The sequence below is a fragment of the Protopterus annectens genome, chromosome 5.part0 (assembly GCF_019279795.1).
Source record: "Protopterus annectens isolate FY-2018-M chromosome 5.part0, PAN1.0, whole genome shotgun sequence".
Taxonomy (NCBI): Eukaryota; Metazoa; Chordata; order Ceratodontiformes; family Protopteridae; genus Protopterus; species Protopterus annectens.
In genome coordinates, this window is record NC_056735.1 from 480,347,467 (window position 1) to 480,369,206 (window position 21,740).

At 37.7% G+C, this 21,740-nt stretch overlaps 1 protein-coding gene across 1 annotated transcript in view; it reads right to left on the reverse strand.

Annotated features, from left to right (window-relative positions):
* The window catches only part of CFAP47 (cilia and flagella associated protein 47), a 7,413,452-nt gene that overhangs the window by 3,014,293 nt on the left and 4,377,419 nt on the right, over positions 1-21,740 (reverse strand). Inside the window, exon 43 of the mRNA XM_044071840.1 lies at positions 3,401-3,627. Coding sequence (XP_043927775.1) covers positions 3,401-3,627 — 227 coding nt within the window. The remainder of the gene's footprint in view (positions 1-3,400; positions 3,628-21,740) is intronic.

A 21,740-nucleotide genomic window follows, 5' to 3' on the forward strand; every position in this document is an offset into this window, starting at 1 on the left:
AGGAGAGCCCAGTTGCAAAATGTTTTTGACTTGGTATACTTAGAATATCACGAGTTGTTGAGGCATGTACCAACAAAATGGTTGTCTCTGGGTCCAGCTATTGACAGATTACTTGACTCATGGCCTGCCATTGTGTCTTACTTTGAATCTCTCAGTGAAGACTGCCCAAAGAGAGTTCGTATGCATCTGGGAATAGAAAATAAAATGCATGACTGTGAAGCAGTAGAGGCAAACATTAAAAAAGCATACTTATGGTTTGTCCAGAACATTTGCAATGTGTTTGAGGTGTCGGTCCAGAAAGTGGAGATGGGAAAATTTTACATTGCTTGACCTCTTGCCTGTAATGCAGCAACTGAAAACTAAAATTGAGTCATGCATAACTGATACATTTTTTGGACACAAAGCACACACTATACTTGAGAATGAGGACATTGAACCTCATACAGTGCGTCTGCAACAAATTTTTTTGGCAGCTCTAGAAAAATCTTTAGCATACCTGAACAAATTGTTTAATTTCTCAGATGGCAGCATTGCATGTGTGATGCATCAAATATCTCTAAATGAAGAAGTAGCATTTCAGTCCTTTTGAAATGCAAGCACCGTTATGGGCTTGACAACAAAGGAAATCGATTTAGACATGCTTTATGATAAGTTTTGTGCAGCAAAGCATGCTTTATCCAATATTGTTGCTAATTCAACTGCTACTGCATGCACTAAATGGCAGGAATTTTTTACAGGTGCCTGTGACAGTGCAGCTTTTCCAGCAAACATATTTAAGATTGCATCAGCCACATTGTCATTACCAGGCAGCAATGCCTTCCCTGAAAGGGTGTTTTCTTTAATGAATGCAAAGTGGCATGCAGACCGAATCAGGCCCACTCTAGCACTAATCAAAGCAGAACTGCAAGTTTTCCTTAACTACAACATGAGCTGCAGTAATTTCTATCAGTTTGTTTTGAAAGATAACAAATTAGTTTCATCAGCAGCTGGCAGTGAAAAGTACAAATGGAAACAGATTGCTCAGACTGAGCAGTCTGCTTCTTCCACAAGTACTTTAACAGCTCAGGGTCAGCCTGCTCTGGATTCACGTGAGCTAGATGTTCAACTTCAATCAAAGTAATTTGTTCGTTCAACTGACATTGCATAACGTTTGTATTGTATTGAATATATCTTTTGCTTACACCTCACTGTTATTGCTTTATTGTTTTTTTGTTGTTTTCCAACGTTAATAACTATTAGCAATTTAGCAGTTAGCCTGGGCTGGCTACTTGAAAATAACAGTTTTGAGCTAAAAATTCTTGCATTCAAGTGTTGTTTTTTTTTGGGGGGGGCTCAAAATGCAGTAAAAATCACCTACGCGCATCTGTTGTTTAAAAATATTTTCCTGGGGCTCAGCACCCGGACCCCCAGGGGGAGCACAAAGGAAGGGGAGAGGAGGGGAAGGGAAGGAGGGAGTGGAGAGAGGGAGGGGAAGGGAGAGAAGGGGACGGGGGTCAATGGGCAGGAAAAGAGGCGTCATGGATTTTAATTGTGAAAAGTTGGCAACCCTAAGTAACAATCAGAGAGGATTGCTGAGAGAGAGCTGGAATGTTTTTTAATGATTTTAATACACTGCTAGCAATACAGGTCTAGAAGAATAATTCCTTCTTAAAAGCACAAGTCTGGTCAAATGTTTGTTTGGACTCTGTTACACATCTCAGGTTTGGTTGGGGGTGTGTCTTTATTTATCACTTTATCTGTTGACCACCAATGAACACATTGGACCCAGAACTGAACACAATAAACTAAAAACCTCGATCGAAATATTAATTATGAGTATGACCTCAGCATACTGACTATCTCACACAGCTTATTATTAGAATGGTAATTTCACTACAACATGTTCTTTGCACACTCTTAATTATGCAGAAGAGTTGTGTTTATGTTTCACAGCCGTATAAACAGAAATGCATAGAGGTCATGACAATTTGGAGCCAACTATTCATTTTTTTTTTCTTACTGAGGTTTGCTGGTAGTGAACAGAGATTAGAAAACAAATTTCCAATGTATTGTTATCTGTCTGGCTTTTTGATTTCAGTTATTCATTCATGATACCTACTCTTTTTTTCTAATTGGTCTTTATGAACTATTATCAAATGGAAATTTTCTATACTTTTAGCCGGCTAGGTCTCAATACTTTTTTCTAAACATAAATAAGGAATAAATCAAACAAGTGACAATGCATCAGCGTCTAGTATTCCTTCAAACATGTACACCAGGCATTGATATAGTACTCTAATAACTAAATCACTATAGATGAATTCATTCTGTCTGTGGCTTGACACATTTCCATGCACTTATTCAGCAGCAGCGCACAATATGTCAGCTGCTATTCAGCTTTACATCTCCATGTTCTGAAATGCAGTTACTGATACTGTATGCAGCCCTTTTTGATATACTTATTCTAATTATTCTAGTATTTAGTATGACAAAATTACTACATTTATTTTGTTTTTTCAGAAAAGTACAATCGCTTTATTTAAGACAATTTTTACATGTCACATTCTAAATGACTGACAAGCTAATGTAATAAAGCATGCAATGCATGCCATACTGATCTTCTTGTACAACTTGTTTTATTTTTTTCAGATGATTTAATGATGTGGTTAATAAAGAAAAAACTGCAATGAACTTACATACATCACATTCAGAAGAATAATTGCTCTTATCATCTTTCAAATTCTTTTGCTTGGGAATCACTCTTCAGTATGACATTATAAAATTGAAACAATTTCCAAAGTGTAAGATATATGTCATATTGTTAGTCTCAGCCTCATCTGTGGCACTTCTCATTCAAGGGACATACGCCACACAAAATTTTAATGAAATATTAGAACTAGAGTTAAAGAGCTGCAGTGAACCAGTAATTTTTTTTAACTTGAAGTCGTTTTTAAATTTTATGTTCATTTAACTCATTTATTTTTTGTCTTTTATCCAATTAATGTTTCTTATCATTGATAAGAAACATTAATTGGATAAAAGACAAAAAATAAATGAGTTAAATGAACATAAAATTTGAAAACGACTTCAAGTTAAAAAAAATTACTGGTTCAATGCAGCTTTAACCGAAGATACTATCTACTAAAGAATTGTATAGTATTATACTATTTGCTAAGAGTGACATGAGCAGTAAACTGACATATCCACTAACAGAAACTATTTTAGAGTGCAAATAAAATATAAAAGTATAACAGCACCCCTTGCAGAACAAGAAAACATTGGAAGAATGGAACTTTAATAAGAAACGAGAGAGAGATTTTGAAGAGCTAATATACTTGTCCCGGGGGCCTTTAGCTTGTACATTCCCAGGTTTAATCAACCTCTGAAGCAATGTTTTGTTCAAATAATACCATGAACATACCTCTGTTCCAGACAATCCCAGAGCTGCAACAGCAGCTCGAATGCTACTGCTCTCTAGGGTTCCTGTGAGTTTTCTTCGTCTATATTCAAGAAATGACATTTGTTGCTGTGCTGCTATGGCTAGTGCTTTCTCTCTGGCTTCGTTGATTAGTGGCACTTTAAGGTCTTCTTCCAATACAGAATTGTTCTCACACTTGAAGCGTAGCACTGTATGTGCTTTTCCATCACCTGTATCATGGGGGAAAAGTAATTTTAAACCACTGTTTTGTTCTTTGCCAGATTACATATAAATTAACTTGATACTTACTTTGTTATGATTTTGTTTTTTCTTTTCCTTCAAACATAATACAATGAAATACAAACTAAACTAGTGAACTAAAGGTACTCTCACAATTTATCTGTAAATAATATTCATGTTACTTTATCAGTTTAACAATATTCCATCTCTCTGTGGTATTTTTGAGAGGTGTGGCATGTGCTAATCATTCAGTAATTAAATTATATTGTGTAAGTGAACTGTTTTAGTGTGGTTTGACTCATAAAACCAGATTCATGTTGATTCATCCCAAATCATGCAACATTATCCATTGAAAAGCTATACAGTTTATAGCAAGAGGGAACATTTGCCTCACACCATTTATTATGAACCGGTAATATTAAGTCTCTCTATCTGATTACTTTTTAGAGCTTAAATTCCAACAATAATTATTTCCTGAATAATTCCTAATGCTCTAGAAACAGAGCTGTTATCTCCTTCTGTCTGAGGAGGAGGGAGGAAGGAAAGAGGGTAAGTAGCAAACAGAGTGATATACCTACTCATTAGTAATATAAGTCAACATGGGTTTATATCTAAGATATCCTAACAAACCAAATATGATCTAGTTGTATGACTGTTTGACAAAGGAGGTGGCCAGGTGTCAGTCAGGTACTGTAGTATAACTGAACTTGTGCAAGGCTGTAGACTATGCTCCACACAGCAGACTGCAGGGGATATTAAAGAGGCAGGGATCATAGGTACATGAAAAGCTGAGCTGATGTGCAAGTAGCAGCTGGAAGACAGGATTCAGAAAGTGGTGATGAAACAAAAGCTGCCAGAGAAAACAAATTTGCTAGACGTGGGCTTTAGGGACTGATTTAGGATCTTACATGATTCACTGTATATATCATACACTGGACTAGAAAGTGAGTACAAAATAAAAGGATGAATTATAAATAAAATGATCTAAGAAGACCAGAGGCATGACCGTAAAGATGGCTCTGAGGATGAGTAGAGGCTATAGGAAAAAAAAACAATTCTAAACTCAGTAGCATTTAACTATACTTTGAGAAACCATGAGAAAATAAGGGACAGAAATGGAGAAGGTACAATATTCAATAGAAAGATTACTAGTAAAGCATGGTGGGTATATGAGATCCATGGATACATGCCAATCCATCGAAGGTGGTTTTGATGAATGCAAATAATGCGAAACTAGTTTGCTGTAACCACCTTCAGTGAACATTGAAACATCTATTTGCAAGGGGCAAGCTCCCCTGCATGCCTCCAAGTGGGAGGAGCCCATCCCCCACCCTACAGAATTATACATACCAACTCCGAGGTCACACAACAATGCAGAAAAAGTTCTAACTCCACTTTCACTGAAGGCAGTTTCAGTAAAATGGGTTTGGTTTCTTTCGATGCATTGAAATCACCTTCAACAGACTGGCATGCTCCTTAGTTCTCTGAGTGGATAGTACAATCAAATGAATGAACACAGGCATGTAAGAAGGCATGGAAAAATGTCATGGTGAACCAAAAGGAAGCTCAAGACTAGTTGAAGAGTATTAGCTGCAAACTGATAGACTAGATTGCTCAAATAACTCCATCATACCTCTATATATATATATATATATATATATATATATATATATATATATATATATATATATATATATATATATATATATATATATATATATATATATATGGATCCCTATCATATGGTCGACAAGCCATTTGATCGACTTTCATTTGGTCGACAGTTCATTTGGTCGACAAGCAGTTTTATGTGGTGTGGGGGGCTGTGCCCCCCACACACCCCCTAACTATATATATATATCAACTCCAGGGTCGCACAACATTGGGGAGGGGGGCAAATCTGCCTGTCGACCAAATGAATTGTCGACCAAATGAAAGTCGATCAAATGGCTTGTCGACCAACTCAGGTAGATCCATATATATATAATATATATATATATATATATATATATATATATATATATATATGTGTGTGTGTATACACACAAATCATTCAGTAAAAACTGCAAGACAGACCCAGTCAAGCTGCAGTCTTCACTGTGTAATACCTTAAACCTACTGTAGTGGACAGCCTTATGCTATACGTAATTGACCCCTTAAGAAAATACTTAGCTTGCGTAGGTCTTTCTTGTTGTTTTTACTGAACTGTTTGTCTGTGTGACCTTTGTCTTGGATGTTATTTGAGACATTTTGCAGGTATGCTAATGTTTATGGACATCATGCTTGATTTTAAGCTCTGTATTTGTATAATATTACATTGTAGTGATGTCAGAAAAGGCTGAAACATGGTATATCTACAGCTAGTGGGGTTTGCCTGAATGGCCTGAACTTAAATAATCATTTGTGTATATCCCATGGGCCTCTACAATGGAGGTTTCATGTATTACACAGGGAAGACTCTAAGCTTGGATGGGTCTTTCTTGCATTTGAAATGTGTGTGTGTGTGTGTGTGTGTGTGTGTGTGTGTGTGTGTGTGTGTGTGTGTGTGTGTATAAAAGGACCTGTACTGATTGGCTAGACAGAGAGACTGAGCTAGGAAAGATGTGCAGCAGGTAAAGGTGATAAAGGATAATGAGGGAAACATACTCACAAGCGCGGAGAGTGTGTTGAGGAGATGGAAAGAGTACTTTGAGGGGTTGATGAATGAAGCCTGAGGAATGCAGAAAAAGTGTTATGGTACCGATTTTTAAGAATAAGGGTGATGTGCAGAGCTGTAGTAACTACAGAAGGATTAAACTGATCAGTCACAGCATGAAGTTATGGGAAAGAGTAGTGGAAGCTAGGTTAAGAAGGGATGTGATGATTAATGAACAGCAGTATGGTTTCATGCCGGGAAAGAGCACTACAGATGAGATGTTTGCTCTGAGAGTGTTGATGGAGAAGTACAGAGAATGTCAGAAGGAGTTGCATTGTGTTTTGGTAGACTTGGAGAAAGCATATGACAGGGTGCCTAGAGAGGAGTTGTGGTATTGTATGAGGAAGTCAGGAGTGTCAGAGAAGTATGTAAGAGTGGTACAGGATATGTACGAGGGTAGTGTGACAGCAGTGAGGACTGCGGTGGGAGTGACAGATGCGTTTAAGGTGGAGGTGGGGTTACATCAAGGATCAGTTCTGAGTCCCTTCTTATTTGCAATGGTGATGGACAGGTTGACAGACGAGATCAGACAAGAGTCCCCATGGACTATGATGTTTGCAGATGACATTGTGATCTGTAGTGAGAGTAGGGAACAGGTGGAGGAGACCCTGGAGAGATGGAGATATACTCTAGAGAGAAGAGGAATGAAGGTCAGCAGGACTAAGACAGAATATATGTGTGTGAATGAGAGGGAGGATAGAGGAATGGTGAGGATGCAAGGAGTAGAGGTGACGAAGGTGGATGAGTTTAAATAATTGGGGTCAATAGTTCAGAGTAACGGTGAGTGTGGAAGAGAGGTGAAGAAAAGAGTACAGGCAGGATGGAGTGGGTGGAGAAGAGTGTCAGGAGTGATTTGTGACAGACGAGTACCTGTAAGAGTGAAAGGGAAGGTCTACAAGAGGGCAGTGAGACCAGCTATGTTATATGGGTTGGAGACAGTGGCATTGACAAAAAGGCAGGAGTTTGAGCTGGATGTGGCAGAGTTAAAGATGTTAAGATTTGCACTGGGTGTGATGAGGGTGGCCAGGATTAGGAATAAGTACATTAGAGGGTCAGCCCAGGTTGGAAGGTTTGGAGACAAAGCCAGAGAGGCAAGATTACGCTGGTTTGGACATGTGCTGAGAAGGGATGGGGAGTATATTGGGAAAAAGATGCTAAGGATGAAGCTACCAGGTAACAGGAAAAGAGGATGGCCTAAGATAAGGTTTATGGATGTAGTGAGAGAGGACATGCAGGTGGTTGGTGTGACAGAGCAAGATGCAGAGGACAGGAAGAAATGGAAACAGGTGATCCGCTGTGGCGACCCCTAACGGGAACAGCCGTATATATATATATATATATATATATATATATATATATATCTGGGATCCATACAGACCCCCGACTGCGACCTTGGAGTGAGAATATTAAAGTAGGGGGTGCAGTGGGGCTTGCCCTCCTGCATAAAAGTAGATTTATTTATTTTTTAAATCACTTTAACGAAAGTGCTTTTTCGGTGAAAGTGCTTTCATTAAAGTGTGTTCGGTGATTGTGGATTCGGACTATTGAACTTTCGTTCAATAGCCCTAGATCCATATATATATATATATATATATATATATATATATATGGGTCTACTTTATTTTATCGAAATGTCACTTACCCGAAAATCACATCCACAAGACGACTTCACCAAAATCTTTATTTTAACAAAAACCCGAATCACCGGAATTTTACTCTAGGAAACTAGACACTTGGCCTCCACAAAAAAAAACTAACGAACAGAAGCAAATAAAACACACCCAAGTAGGGGGGGTTTTGCCCCCTGTCCCCTACATCCCCCTAACTAAATATACCAACTCCGAGATCGCACCATAGTTTGGAAAAGGGCAAAGTTCCCCATGGTGGCTAAGTGGTTAGTTTCCTGGAGTAAAACGCCAGTGATCCAATTTTTCATTAAAATAAAGTTTCTGGCGAAGCCATCTCATGGATGTGACTTTCAGTTAAGTGACACTTCAGTAATAATCAGTAGACCAATACAAACACATATGCATATTAATAGACCACATGCCTTCTCCTGCAGTCAGTCTATCTACCCATCCAGATAGACAGACACACACACACACACACACACACACACACACACACACACACACACTACACAACATAAATCCTAAGCCCCCCCTGCACTCCCAAATTCCCTGTTAACTATATATGCTAAATCTGACATCACACAACAGTGGAGAAAAAAACATATGCTCTATCTGAGGTACCAAGATCTCACAACAAGAATCTGCGCTGGCATTGCACAGAAACATACCAGAACTGCTGGCACATTTTGATAAACATTTGAATATCTAAATAGTTATACAACAATGCCATTTGATAGACTGGGACACAGCTGGATACTGTCTAGTCAACTGTGACCGCGATCATTACAATGGAACCCTGTATTCTAAATATGTGTGTGAGTATCTATCTATACTGATCTATCTATATATATATATATATATATATATATATATATATATATATATACTATACACAACATAGATACATTCAAATATACACAACATGGCTTCTGTCTTTCTCATAGTACTAACACTGCACTTCTAACCTATATAGAGGCTGTCAATACAACTTGAGATAACAGCAAACAAGTCTCCTCCTTATTTATAGAATTGTCTAAAGCCTTCAACACAGTTTGTCACAGTAAACTTCTACTTCAAATGTCCTCATTAGGTCTCTGTTAGCTCACCTCTCTGTGGTTCAAAGGCTACCTGTCCAGTAGGCATAAGTCAGTAGAATGGCACTCCACTCTCACTCCATCGATCTTTTCAGTTGATAGACCTTCCGTAATGTAGAATGTCATATGGCCAAGACCATATGACCAACATTTCAGAAGGTCGAAACCAAAATAAAAAATAAATAAATAAAAACAATGTTTTGGGGGCTTTTTTATTTTTTGCAGGGGGGAGGGAAGCACCCCTGCACCCCCACAGCCCCTGCTAATTAAATATACCAAATCCAAGACTGCACTTCATTGAGGAAAATGGCAAATTTCCTGTTCCACAATGTACGGCGATCTCCAATCACACTGTCCGTCCTTCCGAAATATCGGTCATATGGTCTCAGGCATATGAAGTTCAGCATTTCAGAAAGTCGATCAACTGAAGAGGAACCCTCTCCATACCTCCCAGTCACAACCAGTGTATCACAAGTCTTTATCCTTTGTCCCCACTTGTTTATTTATTTCCATTTGTTTACCAGGAGAGTCAGACTGGGCCAAAACTGGCCCATTTTCAGAGGAGGCCCAGGGAGAAAAGTTACACAGAAACAATGTTGCACTAGTACAATAGAGAATTTGAGGAATACATATAGTGCACAATATAAAAAACTTAAAATACATATAATCTACAATAAAAATGCATACAATACATGTGTAGAAATACAAGAAATAACATTATACATAAAATCTACCATACAAAATGCATACAGTACATGCGTAGAAATACATGAAATATCGAGGGTAAAGAATTTGTTTTGCTATAGTGAAATTTAATAAACTTTTGGGACCAACTGAAAGAAAGAAAAAGCTAAGCGAGAGAAATGGTATTGGCAAGCAAAGAAAGACTGACACCGGCAGCTCAGAGTGAGAAGAAGGAGAATGGGGAAGGAGAAGCTAGATACAGAAAATGGGAAGAGAGCAGGTGAGAGTGGAGAACTAGTGTGTTCTTGAGGTGTTCCCTTAGTAGATGTTTAAATTTAGAAGTATTGTTAATGTTGAGTATATGTTGAGGTATACCATTCCATGCTTCAGCAACTTTGTGTGAGTATAGGAATCCCTGTAACTGTTATCTGACTTGCTGACCTTCAAAAGCAGTTTGTTAGAAGACCTTAAAATTCTGCTGCTTGAATAGGGTTGAACTAGTTTGCTAACATAGGGACAGTTATCAGGGTGAGACACAGTAGAATGAGTTAATACTAGTTGATTATAGGTTAATAGGTTGGGAAGTTCCAACTAGTTGAGTTGGTGTAGTATAGTGCAGTGATGGGTTCTTGCAGGTTGGTTGGAGGCGAATCTGGGTACTTTACAGTAACAGGATTCTAGTTTATTTAAGTTGGATTTTCTTAAATTGGTAAACATGGGTGAGGCATATAAGAGGGTAGATAAAATGTAAGTTCTAGTGATGGTGTATCTAGTGGAATCAGTTAGGAAGGGCTTTATTCTATACAGGGAGCCAGGTTTGAGGAGCCAGGTTTGAGGTGCACTTTCTTGATGACCGGGGTAAATGTTTATCATATTTAATGTCCTTGTCTATGGTGACTACTAGTAGCTTTGTAGAATCAAATGGCTCAATGCAAGTATTGTTAGATGAAGAAATGGTGAATGAAGTAGGGTCTATGGATTTTTTGCTATTGGAGAAAAGCATTAGTTTTGTTTTAGAAGGGTTAAAAATCAGTTGTGAATTGTTAAGGTATCTTTCTATGTCCAGGAAGGATTGTTGGGTTTTGGTGAGAAGAGTAGGTAATGATGGAGCAGAGCATATGAGGGAAGAGTCATCCGCATATTGAACTAAAGTAGCATGAGGGCTGGAAGAGTTTTGTTTATTTGTGAATATGGTAAAGAAAACAGAACCAACAATAGACCCTTGAGGTACACACCAACAGAGATAGGTAGAGAGGAAGATAGTTCATTTTGCCATCCATCTGTTTGTTAGTGTTTTTTTAAGTAACTGATGAACCAGGAAAGGGTTGAGTGAGAGAGGTTAAGAGAGGCTATCTCTTGGATAGGTTTTTGTGGGAGACCATATTGAAGGCCTTAGATAAGTCGAGAAATATAGAGGCAGTAAGTAACCCGTTGTTCCTATGTATGTTGGTTCACTGTATTTATGAAACTAATTAGGGCAGTTGTTGTACTGTTTTAGGCAGGAACCAAGTTGGGTAGGGGATAGGAGGTTATTTTTCAAGAAAGGATTAAAAAGTTGTGAGTGAATACATTTTCCAGTATTTTAGCTGATGGGGAGATAATGGCAATGGGTCTATAGTTAGTAAAGTTTGTGGAGGTGCTGCCTTTATGAAGAGGAATAACATGGGATACTTTCCAAGTAGATGGCACATATTGCACAGTAATAGATCGATTTATAAGGATAGCTATAGTGTAAGAAATAGCACCTGCAGCAAGTTTAAGGTATTCACTGGTTAGTTAATCAGGACCAGTAGGAGAGCTTTTAAGTTTGTTTAGAATGTTTTTGATATAGCAAGTTTGTATTGGCTGAAGATAGAAGGAATCAAGATTTGTTACAATATTTATGGGTAGAGATAATTGTGAATTATCGTTGTCTTTTACAAGTGATAGTATGGAATTATCAAAGTGATTGTTTAATTCAGTGGCCATGTTGTCTGGTGAGTTAGTTAGGTTAGGACTAGTGGTGGAAGCTTGACCTCGTTTAAGGAGTTGGTTAATGAAACTCCAGATTTTTTTTGTTTATTATAGTACTTGTTTTGGGTTGTTGAATAGTGTTGTTTTTTGTCATGTTTGATTTGTTTGTTTGCTAAATTACAAAATTGCCAGAAATTTTGAAGGGAATTTGAGTTTTCTGAGAGTCAGTGATTATGCCATGCCCTGTCTTTCTCTTTGAGAAGCCTTTTGCTCTCTGAGGAAAGCAAAGGAGTGTATTTTACCTTTCTGCGTATTTTCCTGAGAGGACCTAGTGTATTCAAAATAGAGAGGAATTTATCACTGAAATATTGAACTACAAGATCAAGTTGGAGATGTTTTAGGGGGGATCCAGTTGACTTGGATTAGTGAAGTAAAGGTTTCTGGAGTGAAATTAGTTTTATTATGAACAAGTTTAAACATAATTTCCCTAGGGGTACAGGAGTGGTGTTTTAGTATGTAGGTCAGATGGTGATTACTTAGACTGTCCAGAGTGATAACAGTCTGGATTGGAATTGGGAAGAACCCAATCAGGTTAAGAATTAAAAGCCAAAGAGGTGAATGTGATTTGAGGTTTTGTTAGAGGAGATTGTGTTCCAGTCAAGGTTAAAATTACCCATTATAATAGTTTCTTGTCTCAGAGTAGAAGAGCACCAACTTAGTAAATCTTCAATGGTGGAGGGGCTGTTACCTGGAGGAAGGTAGATGGCTATAATGTTAACATATTTGTGAGGGTTTATTTGTAGGCAAGAGATTAGCATTTCCATATTTGAAGTAATTGGGGGGGGGGGATGAAAGCTGAGATGTTCAAGTTTTAGATTATCTTTGTACAGTACTGCAACACCGCTGTCACATTTAATGGTTCTATCATGTCTTATTATATTGAAGCTGAGGGCAGGCTTTCTTGATCAAGAATTTGTGGCTTGAGCCAGGTTTCAGTTAAGATGAATACTTGTGGTGAACAGTGGGCAATAGTTGCATGGAATTCACTCATTTTATTTAGAAGGCTTCTAAGGTTAAAATTTAATATTGAAAGGTCAAAAGTGTTCACTCATTTTATTTAGAAGGCTTCTAAGGTTAAAATTTAATATTGAAAGGTCAAAAGTTTTACAGTGGATGTAGTTTGAAAGAGGACAGACAGATGCTAATACAGGGGAGGTAGACTGAGGATAGGGTGGAAGGCCTGAAATGGGGTGAATGTCTCTACCTAGGAGTATGTATTTATATAAGGAAGGATGTAGGTATCTAAGTTTGATCAGAAGTCTTGGAATTTGTAAGTGTTAGTAGTGAAGGATTTTGTGTGAAGGAGTTTGAAAGAGAAAGGTTGTGAGATGGGAGTTATGAAATAGATGAGGTGATATAATTATGAAGTGTGGAGAGTTACAGGGGTTAAAGGAAGGTTGTTACTGTGGCGAGGTGTTCTCATCAATACCTGCCACACATCCAAACAACAGGCGTCCCTAATACAGTATACAGATGACTCAATACTCATTTGCACATCTGACAACAAGGCATACCTCCAAAAAATATTCAGGAAGCTTTAACAACAAATAAAAAATGGCTTTGTAACTTACAACTCATGTTCAACCCTAAAAAATCTAAACTACTGCTTTTTTCCCACAAATCACTCTGTTGTGACAAAACAAAATGCAAAGTCCTCTCTCTTGATAATACAACCACTGAAATCACTTATTATAGCAAATTATTAGGGATGATAGTGGATGATAATCTTACATTTGACCCACATATACAGAATTGCATAAGAAAAACTCATCAAAAACTAGGGATGCTTTATACAGCCAAAAACATTATTACTGATTCAACTAAAGGTACACTTGCCACTACTTATCTCCTTCTCATATTTCTTTATGGTGCTCCCATCCTTACTAACCTTCAAACATCACAAAAATAAAAACTTGAAGAATACTATAACAAGGTTGCTAAATTTGCAGAAAATACCCATTTCAAAACCTACCACTATATAGCACTAAAAGCCTAAATTGGTTAGAGCTACCCCATCAAGTGACACATACACAGCTTCTTACTACCTACAAAATTATCCAGACTCCATCTGCTCATCCAGCACTAAATAACATTCTGCAGAAATATGTTCCCAGTTGGTCATTATGATCCAATGACTAAAAACTCCTGTCCGTCCACAAACTTATCAAATCTGCAGAACATTGTCTGTACTTTAACCATGTTGCTAAGGCCTGAAACTCCTTCCCTGCATCCATCAGGTCAACACCCTCCCTGCTATCTTTCAAAACGATTCAGAAAGATTTCCTTGCCAAATGCTGGCTCTGTTCTTGTTCAAAACCAGGGTAAATTATATTCCTAAATGTGAACAAATACCTATTCATACCTTACATCTCCTTACTCTCCCTTCTTTATTCACTTCCCTACTTCTATCAATTTCTCTCCCTTGGCTTTCTCTCTAAATATACCATAAGTCTGCTTTTCTCTTACTTCATACGGTAATTCCTGTTTGTATTATACTAAATTACCTTTAATTTCTCGGTAAACTGGCTAAAATTTCTCTATTAAATCATTGTCATATAATTCTATCTATTCTTAATCAATGTTTTCATGTTATGTCAAATTTGGTGTAATTATTTAAACTGTAGTTGTTTTGATGTTATGTAATTATTTAAACTGTAATTGTTTTGATGTTATTTTTTTAAAGATCGTAATTGTTATTTTCTCCCTGGGCCTCTGCTGAACATATATTTAGGTATGGGGATGTACAGCACAGCCACTCCAGGCAAATGCTGCTTTTGTAAGTATGTAGTGTAAGTGGTATATATGTGTGTATGTGTTTTGCATTAGTGTGACAAGTCAGGAAACCAGTAACTTGTTTGGTCACTGTAGACATTATCCGCTTCTTGAAGCAAGGCAGAGTGAGGATTCCGCTTTGTGTGTGTGTGTTTGTGTGTGTGTGTGCATTTTGTGCTTAACAATGTGTCATGGAGTAGTTTAAGTTGACAGCATACCTCTCAAATGTCCAGATTTTCACAGAATGTTCAGATTTTTGCAACATAGTTTTGGTCTGTTCCTCATAAAATGCATGGTTTTCTGGCAAATAACTGTGGATTGAAGCTACTAAATAATAACATACATTTGAATGTCAAACTCCATATCCTTCAGAAAAATACATGATAACACAAATCCCATTATTCAAACAACTTTCTAAGTTTTCAATAGCAATATTTAAAATCTCTCCCTTTTTTGGGCCATTGTCCCCTCAGAATTTTAGACTTTGTCCTGATTTCTTGTACTAAGTGTTTAATAGGTATGGTTAAAAGTTAGGTATAGTATATATTGGATGTGTGAATATGATTGGGTGCATATTCAATTGTTTTTTAATGGTTTGTGTACCAATAATTGTGTACCACACACACACACACACACAAAATGGTGAATCATTTTCTAAGAAGCTAGTCCACATATTCTTCTCAAAAATGCTGCTGAAATGTGTATACAGTGACTGATGTACCCACGATGGAATAAACCTTGAAATCAATACATCTTAAGAAAATGTTTTCAACTAGAGGGTATTCTGGCTATTTTATAGATAACCTAATGTATGAGGTCATTAATAAAAGAGAATGTGGTCATTTTATTCCCATTTTACATTCCCACTGTGGTGATAATATTCTCTTGACACAGGAAAACTGCCCTGTTAATAATGATGGAAGTTTAAATAGAACAGCAACAACAAAAGTTATAGGAATGCCTTTATCACCTTGTATAGTAATGACAGTAAATTTCTAAGATGGGTTCTTGAAAAGAATTGGTCCACATTGAAGGAAAATATACAGATTATACCTAAGATTACCTAAGACTAGTGAGAAACCAAATGTAGTTTATGAAAGAGGTAAAAATTAAAAAATAAATATTCTTGATTTTTCAAAGGTGATTGTAACATTAAAAAGGCAAATATGGGAAAATGAGGAAGATGCTCATATTGCAAACATATATTTGAGTGTGAACATTTTTCTATTAATTCATATATATTCAAAGTAGCAGGAAACTTGAAGAATACTATAACAAGGTTGCTAAATTTGCAGAAAATACCCATTTCAGAACCTACCACTGTATAGCACTAAAAGCCTAAATTGTTTGAACTACCCCATCAACTGACACATACACAGCTTCTTACTACCTACAAATTTATCCAGAATCCATCTGCTCATCCAGCACTAAATAACATTCTGCAGAAATATGCTCCCAGTTGGTCATTATGATCCAATGACCAAAAACTTATCAAATCTGCAGGGCATTGTCTGTACTTTAACCGTGTTGATAAGGCCTGAAACTCCTTCCCTGCATCCATCAGGTCAATACCCTCCCTGCTATCCTTCAAAACGATTCAGAAAGATTTCCTTGCCAAATGCTGGCTCTGTTCTTGTTCAAAACCAGGGTAAATTATATTCCTAAATGTGAACAAATAGCTATTCATACCTTACATCTCCTTACTCTCCCTTCTTTACTCACTTCCCTACTTCTATCAATTTCTCTCCCTTGGCTTTCTCTCTAAATATACCATAAATCGGCTTTTCTCTTACTTCATATGTTAATTCCTGTTTGTATTATACTAAATTACCTTTAATTTCTCTGTAAACTGGCTAAGATTTCTCTAACTATTAAATCATTGTCATATAATTCTATCTATTCTTAACCAATGTTTTCATGTTATTTCAAATTTGTTGTAATTATTTAAACTGCAGTTGTTTTGGTGTTATGTAATTATTTAAACTGTAGTTGTTTTGTTGTTATTTTTTAAAGATTGCAATTTTTATTAAAATGTTTTGTAATACTTTGGAGCGTTTCTCCCTGGGCCTCTGCTGAACATAGCTTCCTGGCTATTTTATAGATTACCTGATGTATGAGGTCATTAATAAAAGGGAGAGTGGTCATTTTATTCCCATTTTACATTCCCACTGTGGTGATAATATTCTCTTGACACAGGAAAACTGCCCTGTTAATAATGATGAAAATTTAAATAGGACAGCAACAACAAAAGTTATAGGAATGTCTTTATTACCTTGTATAGTGCTGACAGTAAATTTATAACATGGGTTCTTGAAAAGAATTGGTCCATATTGAAGGAAAATCTACACTTTATACCTAAAATTACCTAAGACTAGTGAGAAACAGATTGTAGTTTATGAAAGAGGTAACCATTTAAAAATATATTCTTGATTTTTCAAAGGTGATTATAACATTAAAAAGGCAAATATGGGGAAATGTGGAAGATGTTCATATTGCAAACATATATTTGAGTGTGAACATTTTTCTATTAATTTATATATAGTCAAAGTAGCAGGAAACTTTAATTGTGATACCACGTGTGGTTTATGCTGCTTTATGCCAAAGGTGTCCAGGGTTCTACGCAAACAAACCTGAAAGGAAATTTAAAGAAAGGGTGTATGAATACCTATATGACATCAAGATAAAAAAGCACACATAGGGTTATAATGCTGTTACAATATGCTTTTAGAAAATGCATTTCTTATAAGACTGTGTTTTAAAGAACTTTAAATGTAAGCTTAAAGAAGGGCTCAGCAGTCAAGTGACCATTTACCATGTGTTTGAATTTTGTATATAAACCTTTGGCTAAGAACAGCTGTTTTTTTAAAACATTAGAATGAAAGTGCTACTCCAGTTTCTTTTTGGAATAAAGCTGTGTTTGGATTTATCCTGCTGCCTTTGTGTTGGTTTACAAAAGAGCTGTGTTTGGATCTATCTTGCTGCCTTTGTGTTGGTTTTGTGTCCAGTTTAACTTTGTTTTGGATTTCAGAATCTTAACCTTACTAGGATATATAACAAAAGAAAAAAAAAGCTGTAGCTAAAATGAGGAAGAGCAACTCCTATAATGATAGCAACTCTCTAATTTAACTAAACAGGAAACTAAGAGGACTAATTAAGTTTAACAAGGCCAATTGCTAGGTCAGGGTAGCATCTTAGCCTAAAGACAACCGCAAGGCCTTCTACAGCTATGTCTAAAACCTCAAAAACAGCACATGTCAATGTTGCCACCTTCACTGTGTAAAGTGACATAGCAAATTTGATGGCTGACAAATTCACCTCCCACTCCTACCTTCCTTCATGAAATACCTACTTGCATAACCCCTTCATCTATTAACAAGCAGGAGGTCCTGGTGGTGATCTCTAAGGCCAAAAAGACAGCCTCAGTGGGCCCTGACAATATCCTGGAATGCCTTTTAAAAAGCTGGAAGCATGACTTATCAGGCCCACTTGACTCACTTTTAAACTATAGCCTCAAAACAGGCTCTGTATCAGAAGAATGGAGGACTGCAACGGTTATCCCACTTCACAAGGGTGGATCATCAACTGAAAACAGAAACTACAGACTTACTAGTCTGACTAATCAACTATGCAAAGCCATGGAACAAATTATCATGGAAATGATCAACAAAGACATAGGCAACCATCAGATGCTGACCCCAACCCAGTTTGGTTTTGTCAGGCAAAAATCATGCCAACTAAACCTGGTGGACTTCTTTAAGAAGATCACCAAGGCAATGGATGAGGGGGAAAATGCTGCATATCACCTACCTGGACCTGGCTAAGCTATTTGATACAATACCCTACTTCGGTATAGTTGACAAACTCACTGAACTGGGCACATACCCCCTACATAACGCACTGGATGGCCAGCTGGCTCACAGACAGGACCCAGGAAGTTAGACTTGGTGATTCCACCTACACTAGGAGACTAGTTACCAGCAGGGTACCTCAGGGCTCTTTGCTGGAACTGCTTCTATTTATCTTCTACTTCACAGAGGTAAAGACTAATGTGAAGGGCCTTTGGTTGACCAAGCTTCTAGATGACTGCACATTGGAAGGTATCATAAACTAATACAGACAAATGACTGATACCAAAGTCACGGACTAAAACTCAATACCAAGAAATGCATTATAAAGCATTTTGCGAAAATTGCCATCCAGGCTAATTATGCCATCAATAAGACACCCCTAAGAGATGACCCAGTAGTTAGGGAGCTGGGAAAATATGTAAACGGTAATCTGGCCTTTGACCAACATGTGGTCAAGAAAATCATTCTATGTCACTCAACATATATGTAAGGGGATGGCATCCAAGTCCAAGGAAGTCATAGTGCTACTTTATTTGGTCCTTATCATACTCATCAAGTATAATGCCCCCCTCCGGCATGTACCTGACCAAATATATACAACAGTTAAAATGCCCACAATGGTTTCTTACCAGAAGAATCCAGGGTATAAACACATTGTCCTATATGGATTGTCTTAAAGCCCTATCTCTGTACTCTCTCCTACAGGTTACTGAGAGGCAGTCTATGGCTGGCATACAAGGCATCGTCGGACCAGCTCTGATGGACCTTTTGCACATCCACAAAATGAACAGCATCAGAACCACTAGATCAAGGATTTAAATTTTGGTTGTAACATAAATAAGACATCCTGGCTAGACAGATATAAGTCTCAGAGGATCTGCATGCTCTAGAATAGGCTCCCCATCCATGTGAAGCAGAGTCCATCCCTGACCCTATTTAAGGGTAACTTTGACCAACAGATGGGAAATTAGAAATTCACTCTGGGTCTATCACCTGTGTCTCTTATAGACCAACGCAGACAGTAATGCCCAAACTAATATGCCCCCACACATAACCTCTAGACAATTCCTAACCCCTACTACCAAATGCTCATGATACATAGGGACAAAACTAGGTTGGATTGCACGGCTAGACTTATAAAGGTCCTTGTGGTCATTAGCTAAGTAAATAACTATGAACCTATGAGCCCATTAAAACATACAATAAATGAAGGGGATGGAAAGAGAAGCTACTGCAGTGGTGATCATTCAGATATCTACTGTTATGGTAACTTACTTACACAACTGTATTATGTTCTTCATTTGATCACTGCTGCAGTAGCCTTAACTATATGGGTAGACTTCCATAGCTCAAACTGACTGGGAAGAGGGAGGATGTGGGCCCAGGAGCCCCTAAAGAATGGTCCTAGCAAAGCCTGCCCTATACCTGGAGAAGCAGTCTAGTCTTTACTGCTTTGTAAAAGTGTGCACAGAGGACAAAGTTGCTGCTTTTAGAATACTTGTATAGCATACAATCATTTCCATAAAGCCACCTATGAAGCCAAAGCTCTGGTACAATTAGTCTTGACTATACATGGAGTAGTTTTATTAAAGTGTGAATAGCAAAAGAGTCATAGCAACAGACAGACAGACATTTTTGAAACTGTCTGCTTTGACAAAAGTTATCTTCTTTTTTTTTCTTACCTTCACAAGAAATGAACAACCGATCAAAAGTTCTGAAAGATTTTTTTTTCTGTCAAGATAGTACCTGAGTTGTCTGCTTCCTCATTTTTAGACTATGGAAAGATGACAAGGATATGGATGGCTTGACTTAAGGTAAACTCAGATACCAGTTTAGGCATATAAGAATGAAACCCTGTCTTTGTGGAAAATGAGATAAGGTTGACCTACAATAAGGGCTTGCAATTCTGATACTAATTGCTCTGATTCTTGAAAAAGGGTAAGACTGTTTTCCATTGCTAAGACCCTCAAGTGAGCCTGAGAAGCTGGTTCAAATGGAGCAAGAGTTAGTTTTTCTAACGCAAAATTACCAAGGATGCCACCTGTTTCTTAGGAGGCTTCTTAATCAATACCCCTTTCAAAAATATTTTCACTTGAGGATGCATGGAAAGAGGGGACTGGTGGACAAAGGAACTTTGGTTGCAGAATAAGACAGGCCATAAGATAGTAACTCCTAAAAATACTGAAGAACCAGAGAAGCACTAGCCCTAAATAGGTGCTGGTTCTTTTGTTGGCCGCAACTAGAAAACCTTTTCCATTCGCTAATATATGATGTTCTAGGAATGCTTTCTTGCACTTTGGTGCTAAAAAAGTATTAAAAGTGTATCATCCAGGCAGTCAGTTGTAGTTGTTTGGGGTCAGGATATATTAATCACCACTGATCTTGTGTGAATAAATCTAGTCTGTGAAGAAGCTTGTCGTAATTGCCCCTGGCCATTTGCAAAAGAAGGAATAACCATTGTTCCCTGGACCAGAAGAGAGTTAACATAATGATATTTGAAGAGTCCTTTGAATGACCCTGGATATTAGTGGAAAGTGTGGGAAAGCTTGTAGGAACATTCCTTCCTAAAGAAAAGAAACAAAATCTGTCTTCCAGGCCTTATTGCATGGAGTCCTGGAACAGAATCTTGCCAGTTGACTGTTCAGAGAGGAGGCAAAGAGGTCTACTTGACAAACTCCCCACAGATGGATAAAATTTTGGAAGACCCCATGATCTAGTTTCCATTCGTGAGGGTCTTTCCTTGTCCTGCTCAGCTTGTTCCACACAGTTTTCCGCAGACAGAATGTAGGCTGCCTGTAGAGTGAGACTGTACTGTGAAGCTATATCCTAACCTTACATGGATAGTTGCAAAGCTGAGGAGTGTTGCTGTACCACATGACTGTGGTATTGTCTGTAACCACTAAAAGAGCTCCCAGGGCCCAAAGATGGTTCAGTGAATTGAGTGCCTTGATGAGGGAAAACATCTCCTCGAGGTTTATGTGCTTGCATCTGTTTTTGGTGTCTAACAACCCCCGCACTTTTATCCCTCCTGAAACTGCTCCCCAAGCAGTGTCTAAGATATTGGTGGTGACTGACTGCTTTGGAGCATGGAGGGAAGAGGGGAGACCTGGATTTAAAGATATCTGTTGTCTCCACCAAACAATTTCTCTTCTAGTAAACCCCAGCACTGGAATTTGAAAGATAAAGGGTGCTGACACTGGGACCAAAGAGATTTCAGATACCACTGTATTTTTCCCATGTGAAGTCTTGCCAGGGGTATCATGAGAATCACAGATGCCATGAGACCCAAAATCCTGAGGTATCCCTTCACAGTGACCAAAGCAGAAAACCTTAGAAATAGATCTAAAGATCTTTTTTTTCCTTTGA